At 46.1% G+C, this 20,505-nt stretch overlaps 1 protein-coding gene across 1 annotated transcript in view; it reads right to left on the bottom strand.

The window, feature by feature from the left end:
• The window catches only part of igsf21a (immunoglobin superfamily, member 21a), a 422,140-nt gene that overhangs the window by 154,389 nt on the left and 247,246 nt on the right, over positions 1 to 20,505 (bottom strand). The window contains exons 5-6 of the mRNA XM_072478415.1: positions 5,602 to 5,717; positions 3,138 to 3,600 (exon numbers count right to left, since the gene is read on the bottom strand). Coding sequence (XP_072334516.1) covers positions 3,138 to 3,600; positions 5,602 to 5,717 — 579 coding nt within the window. The remainder of the gene's footprint in view (positions 1 to 3,137; positions 3,601 to 5,601; positions 5,718 to 20,505) is intronic.

Below are 20,505 nucleotides of genomic sequence, written 5' to 3' on the forward strand. Positions count from 1 at the left end.
TTCCCCCATCAAGGATTACGTAAATTGTACTGTGGCGGCTTAAACTGATCTCAATTTCCTGAAGGAGGTGATAAAAATACCCTGGGACGTCATTATACTGCCCCTCCCACTGGTGGGATTTTCCAGTCCCGCCAAAAGTCATTCAATGGACTTTTGAATGTCTCTGCGCATTTTCCGGTCCTGTCCCTGGGGCAGGAAAATCTGGTCCCTGGAAAATGTCTAGGTAGTCCAATCTGTGAACCTTGTTCCGATGATGTTGGCATGCCCTGAACAATGTGCCCTTCGGTGCAACATCAACTATTCAATTACCTCTGCTCTCGTTTGTCCTTACATTCCTCAGTCCTATTTCGAGTCAGTAAACCATCCAAGACTGCTGTCACGGTGTTCAGAATGGATGAATGACCTGTCAGTGAAACTGTTACTAAGGCTATGGGAGCTGGCGGACCCGGGGCTGTTTCTCTCCTGGTTAAATCGTGCTGGTTCAACAACGGTAACGTGCATTTATATTGCAACTTTAATGCAGGAAAATACCCCAAAGCACTTCGTAGAGGAGAGAAGGAATTAGCGCCAAGCACTGTCGAGAAGATTAGGCAAAGAGGCTGAAGAACTGGTGGGAATTGGATACTGAGATGATTTTTTTTAAAGTGGAGGGGGTAACAGAGGGCTCCGCCAGCGAGAGCGGGACAGAAGTAAGGTGGGGGTGTACCGGAACCAAGAGTCACTGTGGGACTACAAGAAAGGCCGGAAAAGAGGAATTTGGAGGTGAGGAGGATCATTTTAAATCCCGTGTTCCAGCGGACAGGAAGTTGTTGTAGTTCAGTAAAGGATACGAATGAGGGGAAAATGGAATTTGATGCAAGGCAAGAGCAGATATGACTCCAGCTGGTGTCACTCATTGGCAAGTGAGTTCCTTGATTTACACAACACAGGCAGGTGCTCACTGCTAAACCTTCCTAACTCATCCAAAAACTGTGTGAATTTACCCAGGAGTCCTTCTGATTGGCTGCTATAACTTCAGCGGAAGATTGGTGGCGGAATCCTCTTTCTGCAATGGGACTAGCACTCCTGTCGACCTTCCGCATACTTTAATGGTGAATATCCGGAGTGGGGGAGGGGGGTGGACACACAAACACAGGAACAAGGAAATTCTGGCTGTCTGCTATTCTGAATTGGGTCCAGCATAAACCCCAGGTAAGATTCCACAGATTTCCAGAACCGAGAGTATCTTGCTTTGGTCTCTGTGCTAGCGATTAATTGACATGTTGCACATAAAAGTTCGCACAGGATTCATTCCAATTGGCTACTGAGGACGCCTACTTCTCATATTTACTACTTCATCAACTGATGCCAACAGACACAACTAATTCCAATTTGTGAAACAGATTCCAGAGAATTACGTTTTAAGACACTGTAAAACACAAGCTATAAAATGGAGTTGTTAGATTACATCATTATTCAATACTAGCCATGTGGTGCAGTACAAGGCCAGGGCTTAGTTAAATGTCCATCACATCATTAAACATTTGTTTGTGGAACGCAGCGGAGAAGAATTGCAAGGATTGCTGTAGAAAAAGGGGCAATAATTCCTCTTTCCACTTAAGGTGCGATTTACAAATCAATGTTCTGAATCCTGTGCACACAACACGAAAAATACCACCTCCCTCTCCCCCATCACCCCCCCCCCCTCCCCTCCCCATCACTTTCTCTCTTCCCCCCCCCCCCCCCCCCCCCCCAATCTCACCTCCCACCCCCACTCCAAGGGTTCTGCCAAGGGAAGGTGGTCAGTTCAATACTTGGCCACTCCTGTGCTGCTCCATCTCAATTCAGATGATGGTTGGGGACACTAGAATTAGCCCCAGCATGCGTGGCTTGGGGATTAATTGTATCCCGGGCGTCGGGAGCCCAATGTTGGAAACATTTTGGGAAATGCCCTCCCCCCCCCCACCCCACGTGTGTTTCCGCAGGGCAAACTAATTACTTAGCCACTTCCGTGTCCGCCATTCAATTCTAGGCAGCAGATGGCAAACCGGCATGGGAGTGTCTATCAGAGGGGCTGAAGAGAGGATCAGCTGTATCCACCACTGGGAAAGGTGGGAACTGCTCAGGCAGAGAGTCCAAGCTTGCACCTGTACATTCTGACCGGATTTACTGGCAATGCTGCAAATGAGGATCAACAACGATAGATTTTAGATTACCTTTGCTGAGCTGGGAGGAACAAGAGTAGTCCTCCGAGAACCCCCCCTTCCATCCCCCCCCAAAAATAACTGGCCTACTACCGTCCAGACCTCTTCCCCTCTGCAGTCACAAACCCCAGCAGGTTTTATCTTTCTGTTTGCTGAGCGACTTTGGCCTTCCTGATACTGTGCTAGCTGGAACCAAGTGAGCTGCATTGGGACGTCATTTTGAGTCCTGACCTTTTTGTTGCCACAACCAGTGGACAACAAGATGCTATTATTTGTTATTCAAACAAAAACAATTGGATAGTGATCCCGAAAATCTGGGTGACATATCACTTCCCGACGATGCTGAGGCAATAATTGTGGCACTTTAACTGCTGCCCCCAGGAACGATGAATCAGTTCAGTTTGGGCCATGGCACACTTAATACCTCATAGTCTTTGCATGATAGGCGGTGGGAGCTGTGGCTTAGTGGCGGCATTCTTGCCTCAGAGACAGAAGATTGCGAGTTCAAGCTCCACTCCAGAGACTTGAGTGTGTGGATGGGGCGAACACTCATGTGGGGAAGCACTGTACTGTCGGAGGTGCCATCTTTTGGGTGGGACGTTAAAATATTCAAAGAAGTGGCAGCACGGTGGCGCAGTGGGTTAGCACTGTGGCCTCACGGCGCCAAGGTCCCAGGTTCGATCCCGGCTCTGGGTCACAGTCCATGTGGAGTTTGCACATTCTCCCCGTGTTTGCGTGGGGTTTCGCCCCCACAACCCAAAGATGTGCAGGCTAGGTGGATTGGCCGCGCTAAATTGCCCCTTAATTGGAAAAAATGAATTGGGTATTCTAAATTTTAGAAAAAAAAAATATATATTTGAAGAAAGGTAGGGAGTTGGTGCCTTGCCCTCAAGGTAATTCACATGAATTATCCTGCAACCTGTTTTTATTGAAGCGTCAATTTCTCAGACTTACCCAGTACCACCTCGGACTGCATTGGCATTGACAGGGCCGGGTGCTTCACTTCACAGCTGAACAAGGCATTATTATCCAGGTCAGGATTCAATGTCCAGGTGATCATGGCCCGAACTTCGACCGTCCCATCGCTGACGGGAATCTGCGTGTGCCGGAACAGATACTCGGGATCGCTGGGATAAATCCACCTGGGGAACTCCCGGCTAATGACTGTCTCTGGAATCCTTTCCGCTTCAGTCGTTGCTGAGGCAGCGCTGTCAGTGATACTCTGTGAGGGCCTCTCCGTGAATAGCCTGCCTCCACCTTCAAAATCCAACAGGGACAAAGATTTCTGCATCTTCGTGTCATCCATATCCCGGCTGATAAGGTTCTGAGGGACTCGGGTTTTCCTCATGCCCGCATCAGAAGATGTCTGAGACACGTGGAGGACTTCAACCAGTTCACCGTCCCGCTTGAAGTACACCTATTGGGAACACACAGAAATTTAATACCTTCAGGAAACAGATAAGGCAGGGCCGTACACTGGGAGGTTTCAGGAACAGAAAACGGTCATTTGGACCAACAAGCTTTTGATGAATCAAACCAACTAGCCCACCGTCTTACCACATTTTCAGACCCCTCTAAATCTTTATCTGCCATGTAAATTGGGAAATTGGCATAATGTTCATGGCAAGGGTTAAAAGGAAAGAAGGAAGCCTGGGGAGGGTGCTAACTGGTCTCTCTCTGTGCAGTGTGCCAAGGACCTTGTTGTGCTTCAGTGAGGCTCAGTTGCAAGGAGATGGAAATGCTACAAAATATCTCAAAAGTACCTAAGGCAGTGATGAATCCTCAAAATCATGGAGCTGCTGGCGTAGGTAAAAATCAGACAATAAAATCTCTGATGGAAAGCAAGACCATTAGCACTGTCACAGTGGGAGGCATAGTGATATTGTGGCTGGACTAGTAATCCCGCGACCCAGAGGCATGCTGGGGGGACCCGCATTCGAATCCCGCCATGGCAGAGGTTAAACTAGATTTAAATAAAAATCTGGAATTAAAAGACTGGAATTTGCGCCATTGTTGTAAAAACTCATCTGGTTCTCTAATGCCCTTTAGGGGAGGAAATCTGTCGTCCTTACCTGGTCTGGCCTACATGTGACTCCAGACCCACAGCAATGTGATTGATTTTTAAATACCCTCAGGGATGGGCAGTAAATGCTGGCCCAGCCAGTGACACCCACATCCCATGAAAGAATTTTTTTAAATGTTGGAGACAGAAGGAATTCTGTGAGTCAGGCTTCCCCATCCTTTTTGGAGAAAGGGGAGAAGTTGAATCAGCCTATTTATGGCTTGATGCTATCGGAATATTCACAATTCCGAAAAACAAATGTGGTTGTTGAAGCATGATGTGAACTCTTCCGCTGATTCATCTGTTTAAGGGGCAGGAATACTTCAGAAGTTTGTGAAGGTGTAGCACATAGCAAGGATGGAACCTTTAGTGTACTACAACATGAAACAGTCTGATGTCATGCTCTCTTTGTAGTTCATATCTGAGTGTAACTGAGATCCTGTTCAGCATGTCAATAATGGTGAGGGCCACGCAATGGGCCGCACTGCCAATCATCCTGCTGTTATGGGCCAGGGTTTAAAAACTCCAAAGTATGTTATGGAGTTCACCTGACCTATCATTTTTTGCTGAATTTGGCTAGGATGAGCACAAGAGCCTTCACTTGAGGTGTGATTCAACAGTCTTCCCAGACACTTTAATCAAAAACAAGCTTTATTCTAAGAATTTAGTTAACATTTGTATAAACACACACAGCAAGAATTTGTATCAATTACAAACATAAAGACCCCACACAGCTACATTAATCTATGTATAACCTTTCATGAATTCCCCCTTAACTGTTCCAATTCAAAAACAAAATCCCAGAAACCAAAACCTCCTTTTTAAGGACATGGCCCAGCACTCTGCATTCTCACTTGAATGAGACTGGATTTTCCTGAGATTCTGACGCCATCTCACCAGCAGGTTTAAACTCTTCTGGAAAGCAAACTATATCTTTTAAGTTACCAAAGCAGCAGGTAGCTATAATCAATTTTTTTGTCTTGGAACAACTCTTTAAAAATGAAAATAGAGAGACAAGCCAAAACATTTCTCTGCCTGAGTCCCCAGCAGCCAAATGTGAAAGCGACACCAAAAAACAGCTCACAGAGCCACAGCGCAGCTCCACCCACACAATGATATAATTAAGCCATGTAATAAGACAAAAACCTTTCTTAAAGGGACACTCACATGACACTGCCCTAAGAGACACGCTTGGACATCTACTGTCCAGTTCCCCCTGTACAAATGGTAGAGTCAATGGATTAGCTCTGAGCCTGGCCTTTCTGAACATGGTATCGGGGAAAAGATGAAGAGAGCGAGGGAGAGGAATGAAAACAAGATAAAATTGCTGTCCCTCCCCTCCTCCTGCAGACATACCGTGGGAGCTGGCTTCCCTCCAGAAACGATGCAGACCAGCGTGAAGTTCTGAGCCTCGTAGCGGCTGAAAGCTGCCGGTGCGTCTGCTGCGATGACTGAGATTGAGGAAGGGGGTGCTGGAGGAGAAAAACATTTGAGGTTTCAGCACATTTAACCATATTACAGTGGAGCCAGAAGGAATATCAAGCAAGATTAAAATGGCGGTTGGCAGAATGCAATTCATTAAGATACCTTCCATATCTCTAGAATTTTCTATCCATAATTATAGTTCTTGCAGCAGTACATTTTACTGGGTTTAAAATTCATTGCCCAAGTAATAGAATTTCTTTCAAAAATGGGTGAACTTTATAGACACATGGCAAATTATTTGGCCTCAATGGTGGCCACCAATGTTGACCTTTCAGTTCACTATCAACTGTATATGTTACCTCTTGTCTCTATTAACTCACATTCTTCTGTGGGTTGATGGAGTGTATTGTTTTGGTCTCCTTATTTGTAAAAGGATATCAGTGGTTTAGAATCAGTACAGAGAAAGTTCTATCAATTCATTACTGGAATGAGAGGGAATTCCTGGAATCTTATAAAGAAAGGCTGAGAAGTTTGGACCTCTGCCCATTGAGAAGGCGATCTTATTGAAACATCTAAAATCCCGAGGGGACTTGACAGGGTGGATTCTGGGAGGATTTTTCCACTTGTGGATAAGATGAGAATGAGGAAACACAGTTTAAGAACAAGGGGCCTACCTTTGAAGACTGAGGCGAGTCGAATTTTATTTCTCTCTCAGAGAGTGATAGTATTTGGAATTCTCCTTCCCAGAAAGCAGTGGAGGTTTAGTCATTGAATTTGTTCATGGCTGAGACAGATTTTTGATGGGCAAGAGAATCAAGGATCATGGGACAAGGGGGTTGGGAGGGGATGCAGACAGGAAAATGGAATTGAAACCACAGCCAGATCAGCCATGGTCTTATCAAATGTTTCACAGCCGGCCTGGAACTGTGCTGCTGGCCGGGGTTTTTTGGGGAGGGCTTGGGGGACTGGTGGGGGTTGGTCAGGGGCAGTCCTACGGGGCAGGTCGGATCCGCGCACAGCTGGTGCCATGTTGTACGGTGCGACCGTTGCAGCTCGTCGCCGTGCGCATGCGCGGCCACGGACCCGGCCATTCTCCGGCCGTTTTGGCATGGGAGCCGGGAGTTTTACCCGGCGCACACGCTAGCCCCTCACCGGTCCCGGAATTGGTGAGGGTTTTACACCGATTTTGCCATCGTAAAACGTCAAATTTCCCACACCAGCGTCAGCACTTAGCTGCAGAAACAGAGAATCCAGCCCAATATGTTTTCCTTCTGGAATTATGAGTCTAATGATGGCCATGAAACCTTGTCGATTTTTGGAAAAACCTATCTGGTTCATTAATGTCCTTTAGGGAGGTGTTATATATTCAAGTAACACAGCTTACAGGTAGAATGTCACGTGATCTATAGTGACATCAGCAGAGTGTTTGCGTGGGCTTTTGGTTCACTATCTTGCTCTGAAAGAGCAACATCTCCAAATAAACCCTGCACTGTGTTTTTGACGAATGTAGAGCGTGGCAACTTTACTTCTTTTCTCATTGCAGCTAACTAAAGAAATACAACGGGGAGAAATCTGCCATCCTTGCCTGGTCTGGCCTACATATGACTCCAGATCCATAGCAATGTGGTTGTCTCTCAAATGCCCTCTGAAATTGGGGGGGGGGGCAGTTAAGGATGGGCAGTAAATGCTGGCCCACATCTCGCAAATGAATAAAGGGGTAAAAAACCTTTTTGACTCCCTTGTTAGTCAAGAGTGTATCTACCTCTGCCTTATAAATATTCATTGACCCTGCCTCCTCCGCTCTCCGGGAAGAGAGTTCCAAAGATTTACAATTATCTGAGAGAAAACATTTCTCCTCATCTCTGTCATAAATGGGAGACATATTTTTATACTCTGTCCCTGGTAAAAACATCTTTCACATTGTTACTATTCTTTTGGAGATCTACAGTGTTCAAACACGGATGAGTCAAAGACAAATTATATTCCAAAAGTGCTCAAATGTGATGCATACGATGTGAATAGTGTAACAACAGGGAATTCATTAGTGCTCTCGCAGCTGACGCCCTGTGTCCACACACACTCCTACAAAGTGCCCCTGTGTTGCTTGGGGGGTGGGAGTTGGAGGCAGGCTGCTCACCTCGCGGCCTACACAGTAATGAGGGGCGTGGGTGGTCTGTCCCGTCCTGCTGGCACCCATTGGGGATCACCTGCCGACTGCGGCCTTTCCAACCCTACATAGGCAGCCGTGGTCACTGGCTGGAGCTGACAGGGGCTCTGGAGGGGAGCTGGATGCCGATGAGGGTGCCGAGTGGTTTCCGGTACCTTCACCCTCCTCAGTGACCTCCACAGCCCTGGGCTGGCCGTAAGGTGTGCTTGATGGGGCCTGGCTTTTAGAGTGCAGCAGTCGTCCATTCCAGCAACCGTTGTGCCAACATAGAATCCCTACAGTGCAGAAAGAGGCCAATCAGCTTATAGAGTCTGCACAAACCCTCCGAAATAGCACCCCACTTTGCCGCACTCCCTCGCAATCCCGTAACCCCGCCAACCTTTGCACACGAACGGGCAATTTAGCATGGCCAATCCTTTTTTTCTTAATTTAGAGTACCCAATTATTTTTTTCCAATTAAGGGGCAATTTAGTGTGGCCAATCCACCTACCCTGCCCATCTTTGGGTTGTGGGGGTGAGACCCACACAGACATGGGAAGAATGTGCAAACTCCACATGGACAGTAACCCGGGGCCGGGGTCGAACCCGAGTCCTCGGTGCCATGAGGCAGCAGCGCAGCATGGCCAATCCACCTAACCTGCACAGCTTTGGACAGTGGGAGGAAACCGGAGCGCTGGGAGGAAACCCACGCAGACATGGGGAGAACAAGCAAACTCCACATAGATAGTCGTCCCAGGCCGGAATTGAACCCGAGTCCCTGGTACCGTGAGGCAGCAGTGCTAACCACTGTGGTACCGTGCTGTCCACCTGTGGATGAACATCTATAGTTGTCAGTGTTCATACTCTGAGTGGGCCGATCCAGGCTCTTGAGGGAGTCTTTCCTGGCCGAGGCGCTGCTCTTGCATCCACTGCAAGTGTTGCTGCATGTGTCTCTCCATGAGACTGGCCTGTCTCCCATGGTCAGAGACCATATGGCTGAGCCCCTGGACAATGTGGAGCTCTTGACAGCGATGGGCTCCTGAATTCAGAGCCCAGGAGCTCCCACTGCCTTAGGGAACTCCGGCAGATGTCTACACATCAGATTGGACAAATACTGTTCCCCAAAAGGTGACTCCTGAGGCTCTATGTTCCTGCCCAATTTAGCATCATTGGGACATTCCTCCCTCCTCTGAGGGGCGTTCCATGTCCCAAGATAATTTTAACACCACATTTATCATCTGCGACCAGCGACTCACCAATAGACAGCTGCTCAGGGATGCTGGCAATCTCCACGGCTATCTGTTTAACAGAGTCATCTGTTTTCAACCAGGCTGACCAACCCCAGTCTGGGCCAACACCTGAGCATTCTTTGCTCTTTTCGATTGCAGTTTCAACATGAATTCATGTTTGCCTGATATATATTGCACAATTCTCTTCACTGTGTCTGGAATCACGGTGCTCATTCACATGTTCTATTGTTATGGGCCAGGGTTTAGAGAACCCCAAAGTGTATCATGGAGTTCACAACTTTTAATAGATTGTGGTATGGGGAGCACACGGCCCACTCTACAGGTGTGGTACAGCAGAAATGGAAAAGTAATTTTTAAAGCAAAACAATATTTATTCTATGAACTCAAGTTAACCTTTTTGAAACATACAGTGAACATCTTAGCAACCATCAATTCAAATACACCCCCAAAGAATACAACACTAAGTAATCCTTAATAACTTCCCAAACAACATCCAGAAGACAGAAGAAACACCTTTTAACAGAATCACATCAGGTTTACATTCTCTACTGAAAACATTTATAATTCTGAATTCACCAAATGATCCAGAGATCATTTTCATGGCAGAGAGATCAACAGTACACCTGCTCTGTCTGGCTTCAGCTCCAACACTGAAAACAAAACTAAAACTCACCCTGCAGCAAACAGCCTAAAACGAAAGTAAAAAGCTGACAGACAGCCCAGCTCCATCCACACTCTGACATCACTGATAAACATTTATTAAAGGTACATTTCTTAAACACCCATTTCTTAAAGGTACTCTCACATGACACCTCCCTCCAAGAAAAAAAAATAAACCATCAACTTCAAGATGGTTTCATTTTTCACCTTTTCACTATCGTTTAACAAATGCACACATTAAATAAACTTTTTTGTTTCAAAAAACAACACACGCAAACAGGTATAATAATATAGTCCATTTTTGTTCTTCCACCAACTGGAATCCCGCTTGATTGACAGTCTCGTTGAACAAGAAGGTCTCTGCAAGATCCATCCATTCCTCTACACCTCGGCATGTCTCTTCAAAGTCAGATACTTTAGTTCAATCTGATCACAGAGTCCCTTGTAATTCTCCAACACATGAGCATTGGTTATCACAGCTTTCAGGCAGTCAAATGCCTGTTAAAATTCTGCTGTCCATTGAAATTTTCGACGTTTCTTCAGCAAGTCCATCAGTGGAGCAACCACGCTACAAAACATTTGCACAAATGTTCGATCAAATCCACTCATGCCAAGAAATCGCATTATTTCCCTTCGTCATGAGGGTATCGAAAACTCCTCAATAACTGTTGGTTTCACATCCCGTGTGACCATTCGACCCTGTCCGATTGTATGGCCAAGGAAAGTGACTTGGGTTTTTCCAAATACACTTTTGGCTAGGTTTATCACCAAACCTGCCTCCTGAAGTTGATCGAATAACTCCATCAGATGTTTTAAATGTTCTGTCCATGTCTGGCTGAAAATTACCAGATCGTCGATGTATACCGCACGATTGTGTAATCCTGAAACAAATTTGTTAGTTAACCGTTGAAATGTGGCTGGGGCGTTTTTCATGCCAAAGGGCATACCTTTGAATTGGTATATACCATCTGGAGTCACAAAAGCTGAAATCTCCTTCGCCCTTTCGGATAAAGGTACCTGCCAGTAACCTTTAAGTAACTCCCGTTTGGAAATAAAAGCTGATTGTCCCACTTTCTCAATGCAAATCTCCAAACGTGCGATTGGATAAGAGTCCGTTCTTGTAACTGCATTAACTTTTCTATAGTCCACACACAACTGTTGGGTACCATCTGGTTTAGGTACCATCACTATGGGTGAGCTCCATTGGCTACAACCCACTTCAACTTTGCCATTTTTAAGCATACTCTCAATCTCTTTGTTAACCTGTGCCAATTTTAAAGGGATAAGTCTGTATGGATGTTGTTTGATTGGAACAGCATTTCCCACATCTACATCATGTATAGCCATTTTAGTACTTCCCAATTTATCTCTACAAACTTGCCCACGTGATATCAATAACTCTTTCAGGTCAGTTCGTTTTTCCTCTGGAAGGTAACTCAACAATTTATCCCAATTGTTAAGAACATCCTCATTTTCCAATTTAATTTGTGGTATGTCAAATTCTCAGTCATCTGGATTTGGTTCGTCACTTTAAATTAGAATCATTAAAACCTCCTCCTTTTTCTCTCCTTCCCTTTCAAAGTACCTTTTAAGCATATTCACATGACACACTCGGTGAGTCTTCCTTCTGTCTAGTGTTTTTACCACATAATTCACTTCACTTAATTTCCTTTCAATCTGATAAGGTCCACAAAACCTAGCTTTTAAAGGTTCACCTATCACTGGAAACAACACTAAAACTTTATCTCCACTGGCAAAACTACGAACTTTGGATTTCTTGTCCGCTACCCGTTTCATCACATTTTGTGCAAATTTTAAATGTTGTCTAGCCAATTCACCTGCTCTATTTAATCGTTCCCTAAAATTTGACACGTAATCCAATAATGTAATTTCTGATTTCTCACTCACCAATTTTTACTTAATCAATTTAAGTGGTCCTCTTACCTCATGACCAGAAATTAGTTCAAAAGGACTAAATTTGGTTGATTCATTAGGTGCATCCCTAATTGCAAACAGTACAAATGGAATTCCTTTATCCCAATCCTCTGCATAATCTTGACAATAAGCCCTCAACATTGTCTTTAATGTCTGATACCACCTTTCTAACGCTCCCTGCAATTCTGGATGGTATGCAGTTGATTTAAATTGATTTATTCCTAAGCTATCCATAACTTCTTTGAATAATCTTGAGGTAAAATTCGATCCATGATCCGATTGTATTTCTGTGGGTAGTCCATATCTAGTAAAGAATTTAAGTAACTCCTCCACTATCTTTTTAGCTGGAATATTACATATTTGGAATGGCCTCTGGAAATCTAGTAGACACATCCATTATAGTCAAAAGATATTGATTCCCACTTTTCGTTTTCGGAAGCCGTCCTATGCAATCAATTAGGACCCTTGTAAAAGGTTCCTCAAATGCTGGACTGGATATTAAGGTGCTGGTTTTATCACTGCTTGAGGTTTCCCTATCACTTGACATGTGTGACATGATGGACAAAATTTAACTACATCTTTATGTAGTCCAGGCCAATAAAAATGTTTTTGAATTTTAGCTTGAGTTTTCCTGATTCCCAAATGACCTCCCACTGATACCTCATGTGCAACTCGCAACACCTCCTTTCTATATCCTACCGGCATTACTACTTGATGAACTTCTGCCCACTTTTCATCCGCCTGCATATGTAAAGGTCTTCATTTTCTCATCAAGACATTACTTTTACGGTAATAACACTCTGGCATACACGCAGATTCCTCTTCCGTGTATGCTTTCTGATACATCCGGTTTATTTCTATATCTTTTTGTTGTAACTCCGCCAATTTACCTGAACTAAAAATATCCGCCTCATCCTCTACCTGTTCTTGTTCTTTTTCAACCATCTGATCAAAAATCGTTTCTGATAATTCTACTTCAACATCATCTTCACTCTTTGATTTCTCCTCTTGTCTTAACCTGTGACTTTGCGACCTTGTTACTACACAATCCGGAAAAATCCCAGGATATTCGTCCTTCAACACTTCAGTTGTCCGAGTTTCCACTGGCAAATCCACCGCAGTAGGCATAATTCCCACCTGCGATCCAGCTATATCATTACCCAAGATAAAGTGTATTCCTGGACAAGATAGTTTCTCTATTACTCCTACTACCACTTCATCACTCTTCACTGGACTTTCCAACCTTACCTTATATAATGGAACACTACTCCTCTCACTCTGAATTCCACATATTACCACCTTTTCTGGCAATATTCTTCCCAGACTACATAACTCCTCATCTCTTACCATTAAAGATTGACTAGCTCCCGTATCTCTTAAAATTGTGACTTCTTTACCTGCTCCTCCTGATCCACATGAGTAAACTTTACCCACACAAGTAAATTCTTTAAAGAGATCTGGCACCTTCTTATCAATCACCTCTTGATCAGGCTGTACAATCTTTTGCACCTCCTTCGCTTCACTTGGGCTTTCCTTTGCCACTTCAACAAACCCCACTGTCTTTTCCTGTTTTACCACATCAACCTTCCCAGTGCTTTTCTTCAACCACCAACACTGTGACTTTACATGGCCTAGTTTATTACAGTGAAAACATTTGAAATTTTTCATTTCTTTTCCACCCTCCTGGATTTCCTTTTTAATCTGAGGTACACTCTCCTTATTACCTCCCATCAGATCACCTTTACCTTTAGCACTTGAGTATTTCCCATGTTCCCAGTTTCTATCCCTCACAGGCTGAAACTGATGTCGGAAACCAAGCTTTGACTTATGAACTAATTCATAATCATCTGCCATTTCTGTTGTCAATCTCGCAGTTTTAACTCTCTGCTCTTCCACATGAGTTCTCACTACATCGGAATTGAATTTTTAAACTCCTCCAAAAGTATAATTTCTCTGAGAGCTTCATACGTTTGGTCTATTTTCAAAGACCTTATCCACCTATCAAAATTACTCTGATTCTTTCAAACTCCATGTATGTTTGACCAGGTTCTTTCCTTAAATTTCTAAACCTTTGTCTGTAAGCTTCAGGCACTAGTTCATATGCACCTAAGATGGATTTTTTCACCTCCTCATACATCCCAGATACCTCCTCCGGTAGTGATACAAACACTTCACTAGCCCTACCTATCAGCTTTGTTTGAATCAGTAATACCCACATGTCCTGTGGCCATTTCATTTGTTTAGCTACCTTCTCAAATGAAATGAAAAAGGCTTTTACCTCCTTCTCATCAAACCTTGGTAATGCTTGGACATATTTAAATAGATCCCCACCAAGCCTTTGACTATGACGCCCTTTCTCACTATCCTCATCACTATCAACCAACTGTACGTTTCCATTTACGTCTGCCAATTTTAACTGACTGTCATGTTTCATGGCCATTTTCTGAAGTTCAAACTCTCTCTCTTTATCTTTTCCCCTGATCTGTATCTCCCTTTCTCTTTCTTTTTGTTCTGCTAGGGCTATTCTTTCTGTTTTCTTTTCTTCTCTCTCTTTTATCTCTCTCTCTCTTTCTCTTTCTTTTTCCTCTCTCTCTCTTTCGCATTCAAGCTGCTTTAATTCTTTCTCATGTTCCATTTGTTTAATTTGTAACTGAATTTTTCCATTACCATTAAGTCAAACTGTATCTCAGGCAACTTTAAATGCTTAGCCACCGCCATAATTACCTTATCTTTTCGCATTTTGTCAGGTAATGTTAACTGCAATGGGCAGGATTCTTCCAACAGGAGTCTAAGTGCCGACGCCAGAGTAAAAACCGGAGTGTTTTGCTCCGGCGTCAGCGCCCGTTCCCAGGCCCCATTCTGTGGCCTCCGTGGGGCTGGCAGAGGCGTGGCGCGATTTGCAGGGGCGGGGCCTCGGCACGGCATCGGAGACCCGGCGCCGCATAAAAGACGCGGCGCCTTGGGTCCCACGCATGCACAGTTGGGCATGTGCCAACTAGCGCATGCGCAGTGGCCGTCCTCCCCCAGGCTGCCCCGCACAAAAATGGCGCAGGGATATAACATTGCCGGCGGAGGAAAGGAGGCCCGCCGACAGAGAGGCCGGACCGCCGATTGGTGGACCCCGATCGCGGGCCAGACACAATCGGAGGCCCCCCCCGGTGAGGGAGCCCCCCACCCCCCACAGGCCGCCCCCCGAGCATTCCCGTAGAGTTCCCGCCGGCAGCGACCAGGGGTGAACGGCGCCGACGGGACTCTGTTGTGTTTGAGCGGCCGCTCGGCCCATCCAGGCTAGAGAATCGGTGGCCTTGCCGATTCCAGCGGCCCACTGCCAGCGCCGCGCCAGTGCAAATGGCGCCGATTCTCCACACCTCGGAGAATAGCGCACCGGCGTCGGGGCGTCGTGGCGCGGTTGCTCCGATTCTCCGGCCCTGAGCGGGACCCGGAGAATCGCCGCCAATGGTTTTGCTAAATCTAACAGTCTGCTTTTAATCCCTGTCCGTACGGTACTGCGAGTGACCATCTCCACCCCCAAAAACTTCAGATCCTCTGAAAGAGCCATTGTCCACAACACACTCCCTACTTAAGCTAAAATACCACACCTGTAAAGCACCCACAATACGCTCACCCCTCACTGTCTTTAAGTTCACAAAGCCAATCCAATAGATAGACTTTTATCCCGGACGAGCCCCCAATTTGTTATGGGCCAGGGTTTAGAGAACCCCAAAGTGTATCATGGAGTTCACCTGACCCACAACTTTTAATCGGTTGTGGTATGGGGAGCACGCGGCCCACTCTACAGGTGTGGTACAGCAGAAATGGAAAAGTAATTTTTAAGCAAAACAATGTTTATTCTATGAACTCAAGTTAACCTTTTTGAAACATACAGTGAACATCTTAGCAACCATCAATTCAAATACAACCCCCAAAGAATACAACACTAAGTAATCCTTAATAACTTCCCAAACAACATCCAGAAGACAGAAGAAACACCTTTAAACAGAAGCACATCAGGTTTACATTCACTGCTGAAAACATTTATAATTCTGAATTCACCAAATTATCAATAGATAGTCTTTTCATGGCAGAGAGATCAACAGTACACCTGCTCTGTCTGGCTTCAGCTCCAACACTGAAAACGAAACTAAAATACACCCGGCAGCAAACAGCCTAAAACGAAAGTAAAAAGCTGACAGAAAGCCCAGCTCCACCCACATTCTGACATCACTGATAAACACCCATTTCTTAAAGGTACATTTCTTAAACACCCATTTCTTAAAGGTACTCTCACATGACACTATGCACACCTACAGCATCTACATACAAGCCTGAGTGCTGAAGCAGAGGTATGTGCCAGGTGTCACACTGTATCAGCAGCTGATAGATGTGACCCTTCCCTCGGATCTCAGTGAGGCTGTGTCAAGCTACTTACCTTGCCGGAACGCGGCAGGTCATTGACTCTTTTCCGGTACTGAACCCATGAACGCTGACGGCCTCCTGCTGCACTCACCACAGCTGTAATTGTAATCCAGGCGGGTTATGCCGGCCAACAGGGTATAGGGCTGAATCCTGGATCTCTTCCACCAAAACTCGAAGGCCCTGATTGGAAAAGAATGGGCCAACTGGACCCATTTCTCCTCCAATGCTCCCGCTGTGTGACCTTCTATGAATAAAAATGTAAGATGTAAACAAACGGTTGTGAGCCATTTAACTTAGCTGCACTTAACCATTTTCACCATATCATCAATGATGACTGTTACTGGTGAGGTGGAGAAATTGGTTCCGCACAATTGTTTGGTGCCATGTGTGTTGGGCTGTGTCTCCAATGTGGAATGCTGTGCTCTACGATCACGGACAGCCATACTGGTCTACTCCCTCTGAGTCATTCTGTTACATTGTGACAGTGTGTAGATGTGAGGAGCCTGGGCAAGGGTTAACTGTGTGTGTGCATCCTGATAGGTGGGTTACAAGAGGGCAAGTAGATGGGCTAATGACCATGGCACTGTTCACCATTCATCTTCTGAGTCTTGGCAGCAACTACTTTGTTGCAGAATATCTGTACCAGGTAGTGGTGGCCAGACAATGGCTGTGCCTTGTGAATCAACTGCATGTTTTCAGTGCTTCAGTACAGTACACTGTGAATAGGCAGCATCAATGCCAGTTTTATTCCCCCAGGGAAAGCCCATGAGGGGCCTTCCAATCCAGGATCAGATAACAACTGGAGAACATTTACAGACTTCCCACTCACCTGACAAGTTAGTGACGTCTCCTCTGAGGCGCACACTCTTCACCATGGATGAGCGACCTCTCAAATGGGCTTTTCTGAGGGCCTGCTTATTATACGCACCCGAGTCACCCAACCAGGCCTACGTCCCACCGGGGTTAACCGCACCAACTAAATAAACCTGTGCCCCCTGGGACCGAAATTCTGACGCTCGGTCAGATACTTTTAGAAGTTGGATTCATGGAGCTGAAAATTGACCAGGTTGTGAACCCGACGCACCAATTGAAATCTAGGCCCAAATGATTGTCACTTGTGGTGAATGTATTGCTGTAACAATTCACCATGTGCATATCTATTACGCTGTTGCCCATGTGGGCTCCACCTATGGACCATTGTAAGGTATTACCTGTGATGTAGCATGTTGGGGCCTGTGTGGGCTCCGCCCCTTGTTCCACACCTTGAAGGGAGGTATAAAGAGCAGTCGCCCTGTAGGCGGCTCCCACGAACAGATCAGTCGCAGGCAGGCACTGTTCTAGTTGATTAATGCCACAGTTTACTTCTACTCCTGGTTTTGTGTGAATTGATGGTCGCATCATCGCTCATAGTAGGTGATTGAAGAGTCTATTAGGACACTACCTTTGCAGTTAGGCCCATGGTTTGAATTCACCTCGATGAAGAGGGATACACATTTCCCAGCTAATATCACATACAAAACAGACTTTTATAGTCAGGTCCCTCTGTGCCCCCACTCCCCCCCCCCCCCCACCCCCCCCCCCCCCCACCCCCCACACCCCTGCCCAGCAATAAAATCACAGCATACCACCTGCTCAAGATAAAAATCTGGCTAACCTGATAGGTTAATGAGTAAAGGACGCCAAGCCATATAGCACAAGGCCATATGGATTGCAAGATCCTAGGTTAAAATCTGCTTGATAATGCTCCCCTTACCCAGGACAACTTCAATGAAAATCAACCCCGACCTCTGCTTTATGACCTTGTTTCCTTTCAGGAAAGAGTGGACATTGGGCCCGAATTGCCCTGCATGGCAAGATTTCATGGCGACACTTGAAGGATTGTTTCTTGGGAAAAGTGTTAGAAGGGGGAGCCGGTACCTCAGCCACAGTCAATGTATAGTGGAGGATTGTGGAGGGAGAGGGCCAGATGATTATCCTGCATCGTGTTTTCTTACCAGTGAGCTCATTCATTAAAGCAGAAGTAATTTGTCGCTGGATTAGCATAACTGAGACATCTGAATCCAGGTTTTATAATTGTATAGGAGAAAAAAAGAGATAAAGAAAGGGTAATGTGTGTCACGTCCAATTATTGTTTTGCTATACTGACCTCTATTAATATGTGGTGTGTGGGTTAGGTTCATCATGCTAATGGATGCCCTGCAGTGCGATGGTAATTTGTTGTGACAATGATCCAGACGCAGCCCTTTTGTGGTTGTTATAATCGGCCAAACTTTTCTGCTGCCTCACGAATGTGATGTTACTCACGCCATTAACAGGAGAAGGGAATAGCTGCTCCAGTTGGCGCTTACACAACGTTACAGCGTGACGGGATGGCAGGATTGAGACCTGGATCCCGTCACACATCTCTCAGGTGAGGCACCGCGTGGTGCTCTACCCTTCGGGCACTGAGAGAAAATGGCCGGGTGGACTCTCGCTGGGGGAATGCTCATGTGTCCGCCATCTGCCGGCCCACTAGGGTGGGCAGCCCTCCCACCCACGCACCAGAGACTTTACAGGATCTCAAGAACCAAGAACAGGGACACAGGCGTTTCTGTGGAAAAGTTCCTCCCTGATCTTCAAATGGTGCCGACTCAAACGGGGCTACATCACACAATTAGCACCACCTAACTTGAGTGACTAATTATTAAATTTGTTATCTCAGAATGGGATACAACACTGACAGATTGTGATGGAGCCAACGAGAGCTGACAAGTGGTGTAAACCTGTTCTCAGTAGCTCAGTTCTCCTCTCTGCTACCGGGCAATGTGTCTTCTTGGCACGTAACTTGAAGATTGTGAGGGAGCTACCTGTCATGATATTCATATAAACATATCATGGTGCAATCACACACACACACTGATGGACAGATCAACGGACCAATCAACACACACGCAACATCACAGCCAATCACCAGTGAGAGCACACGCACTATAAAACAGGGAACACCACAGTTCCCGCTCATTCCAGCAGGAGATAGCTCAGAGCACAGAGCTCACAGCGTGCCACTCAGACATGCACCATGTGCTGAGTGCCTCTCTAAGATAGTGTTAGGGCTGGGTCCACAGGTTAACGGGTAAAGTACGAACCACAGCCAGAAGTATACAGTAGATATTATCAAGAATAATAAAACAGAGTTGTACCATCTACAACCGTTGGTTCGTTTGTACAGCGAAACACCCAACATGACACTACCCACCAGCCCTATAGTTTTGACAGAAGCTTTTCATTATTGCTGTTAACACAGACAATCTGAAGGAATCACAAATTTATTTCCTCATGGGCGGAAAAAAAGTATGTGCCTGTGTGCGTGTACTGAACCCTTGGACAGACTGAGCAAATTTAAATAGCCCACCAGCAAGCTTTTGTGTTTTAAAATGGAAAAGGGTGGTTTATTTCTCACACACTTGCCCCAGAGGTTAACGAAAATGTGACGCCTCACTCACACGACTCGCCTTCACCATAACTGGACGCAGTTGAAGGTAAAACAGTGATTATAATAATGGAATTCAACTCCGGCCCTGGGCGGGATTCTGCCGACCACCAGCCGCCTGTTTCTCGGCTGCGCGCCGTTCGCTCGTGGTGGGATTCCATCTTCCCGCCGATTGTCAATGGGATTTCCCATTGTAACCGTCCCACGCCGTCGCAAAACCCGCTGCCGGGGATGTGCTGCCGGCGGGAAAATTGAATCGGAATGCCCGGAGAATTCCGGACCCTATTTTGACCCAGGCCTGCAGAGGAAATCTCCATCAGCGGGATCCTCCGGTCCGCTGGCAGCGTATCCACGCCCACGGGTTTCCCGACGGCGAGCGGTGGCCACAATGGGAAACCCCACTGGGCGGCTGCTGGAATGGGAGAATCCCGCCCCTGCTGTTTGGAAGTTGAGTTATTACTCCAGCTAAAGCGAACGTCTCTAAGATGCAGAGATTTCTCAGCAGTTGGGATCAAAGCTTGAATTTATCGACCCGGAAATTGCTTTTTTGCAGGTAGGCTGGAAAATGGAATAGGTTCGAGGAGAGAAAGAGGCGTACTTTCTCTTTCAAGATATTGTACGTAGTTCCTTTGATGCTTAATTGGCTGCAGCAGTCGATGGCTTTGCCTGTCAGACCCTCTCTCATTGTTAGAATTCTATTTGCATCTCTGAAGGTGTCTCAGGAAAGCAGTGTGAATTGTCTGCTATGTCTTTATCAGGGAGCTGAGGTGGCCACTGGATCATCAATGTTGAGTCATGGGGCGGGATTCTCTCAGCCCCCGCCGGGTTGGAGAATCGGCGAGCCGGGCGCAAATCATGCGACGCTGGTCAGCCGATTCTCCGGCGATTCGCCGCCCGGGATGGGCCGCGTGGCTGCCCAAAAAAGCTGAGTCCCGCCGGCGCCGTTCACATCTGGTGTT

This window comes from Scyliorhinus torazame, chromosome 16 (assembly GCF_047496885.1).
Source record: "Scyliorhinus torazame isolate Kashiwa2021f chromosome 16, sScyTor2.1, whole genome shotgun sequence".
In the NCBI taxonomy this organism is placed as follows: Eukaryota; Metazoa; Chordata; class Chondrichthyes; order Carcharhiniformes; family Scyliorhinidae; genus Scyliorhinus; species Scyliorhinus torazame.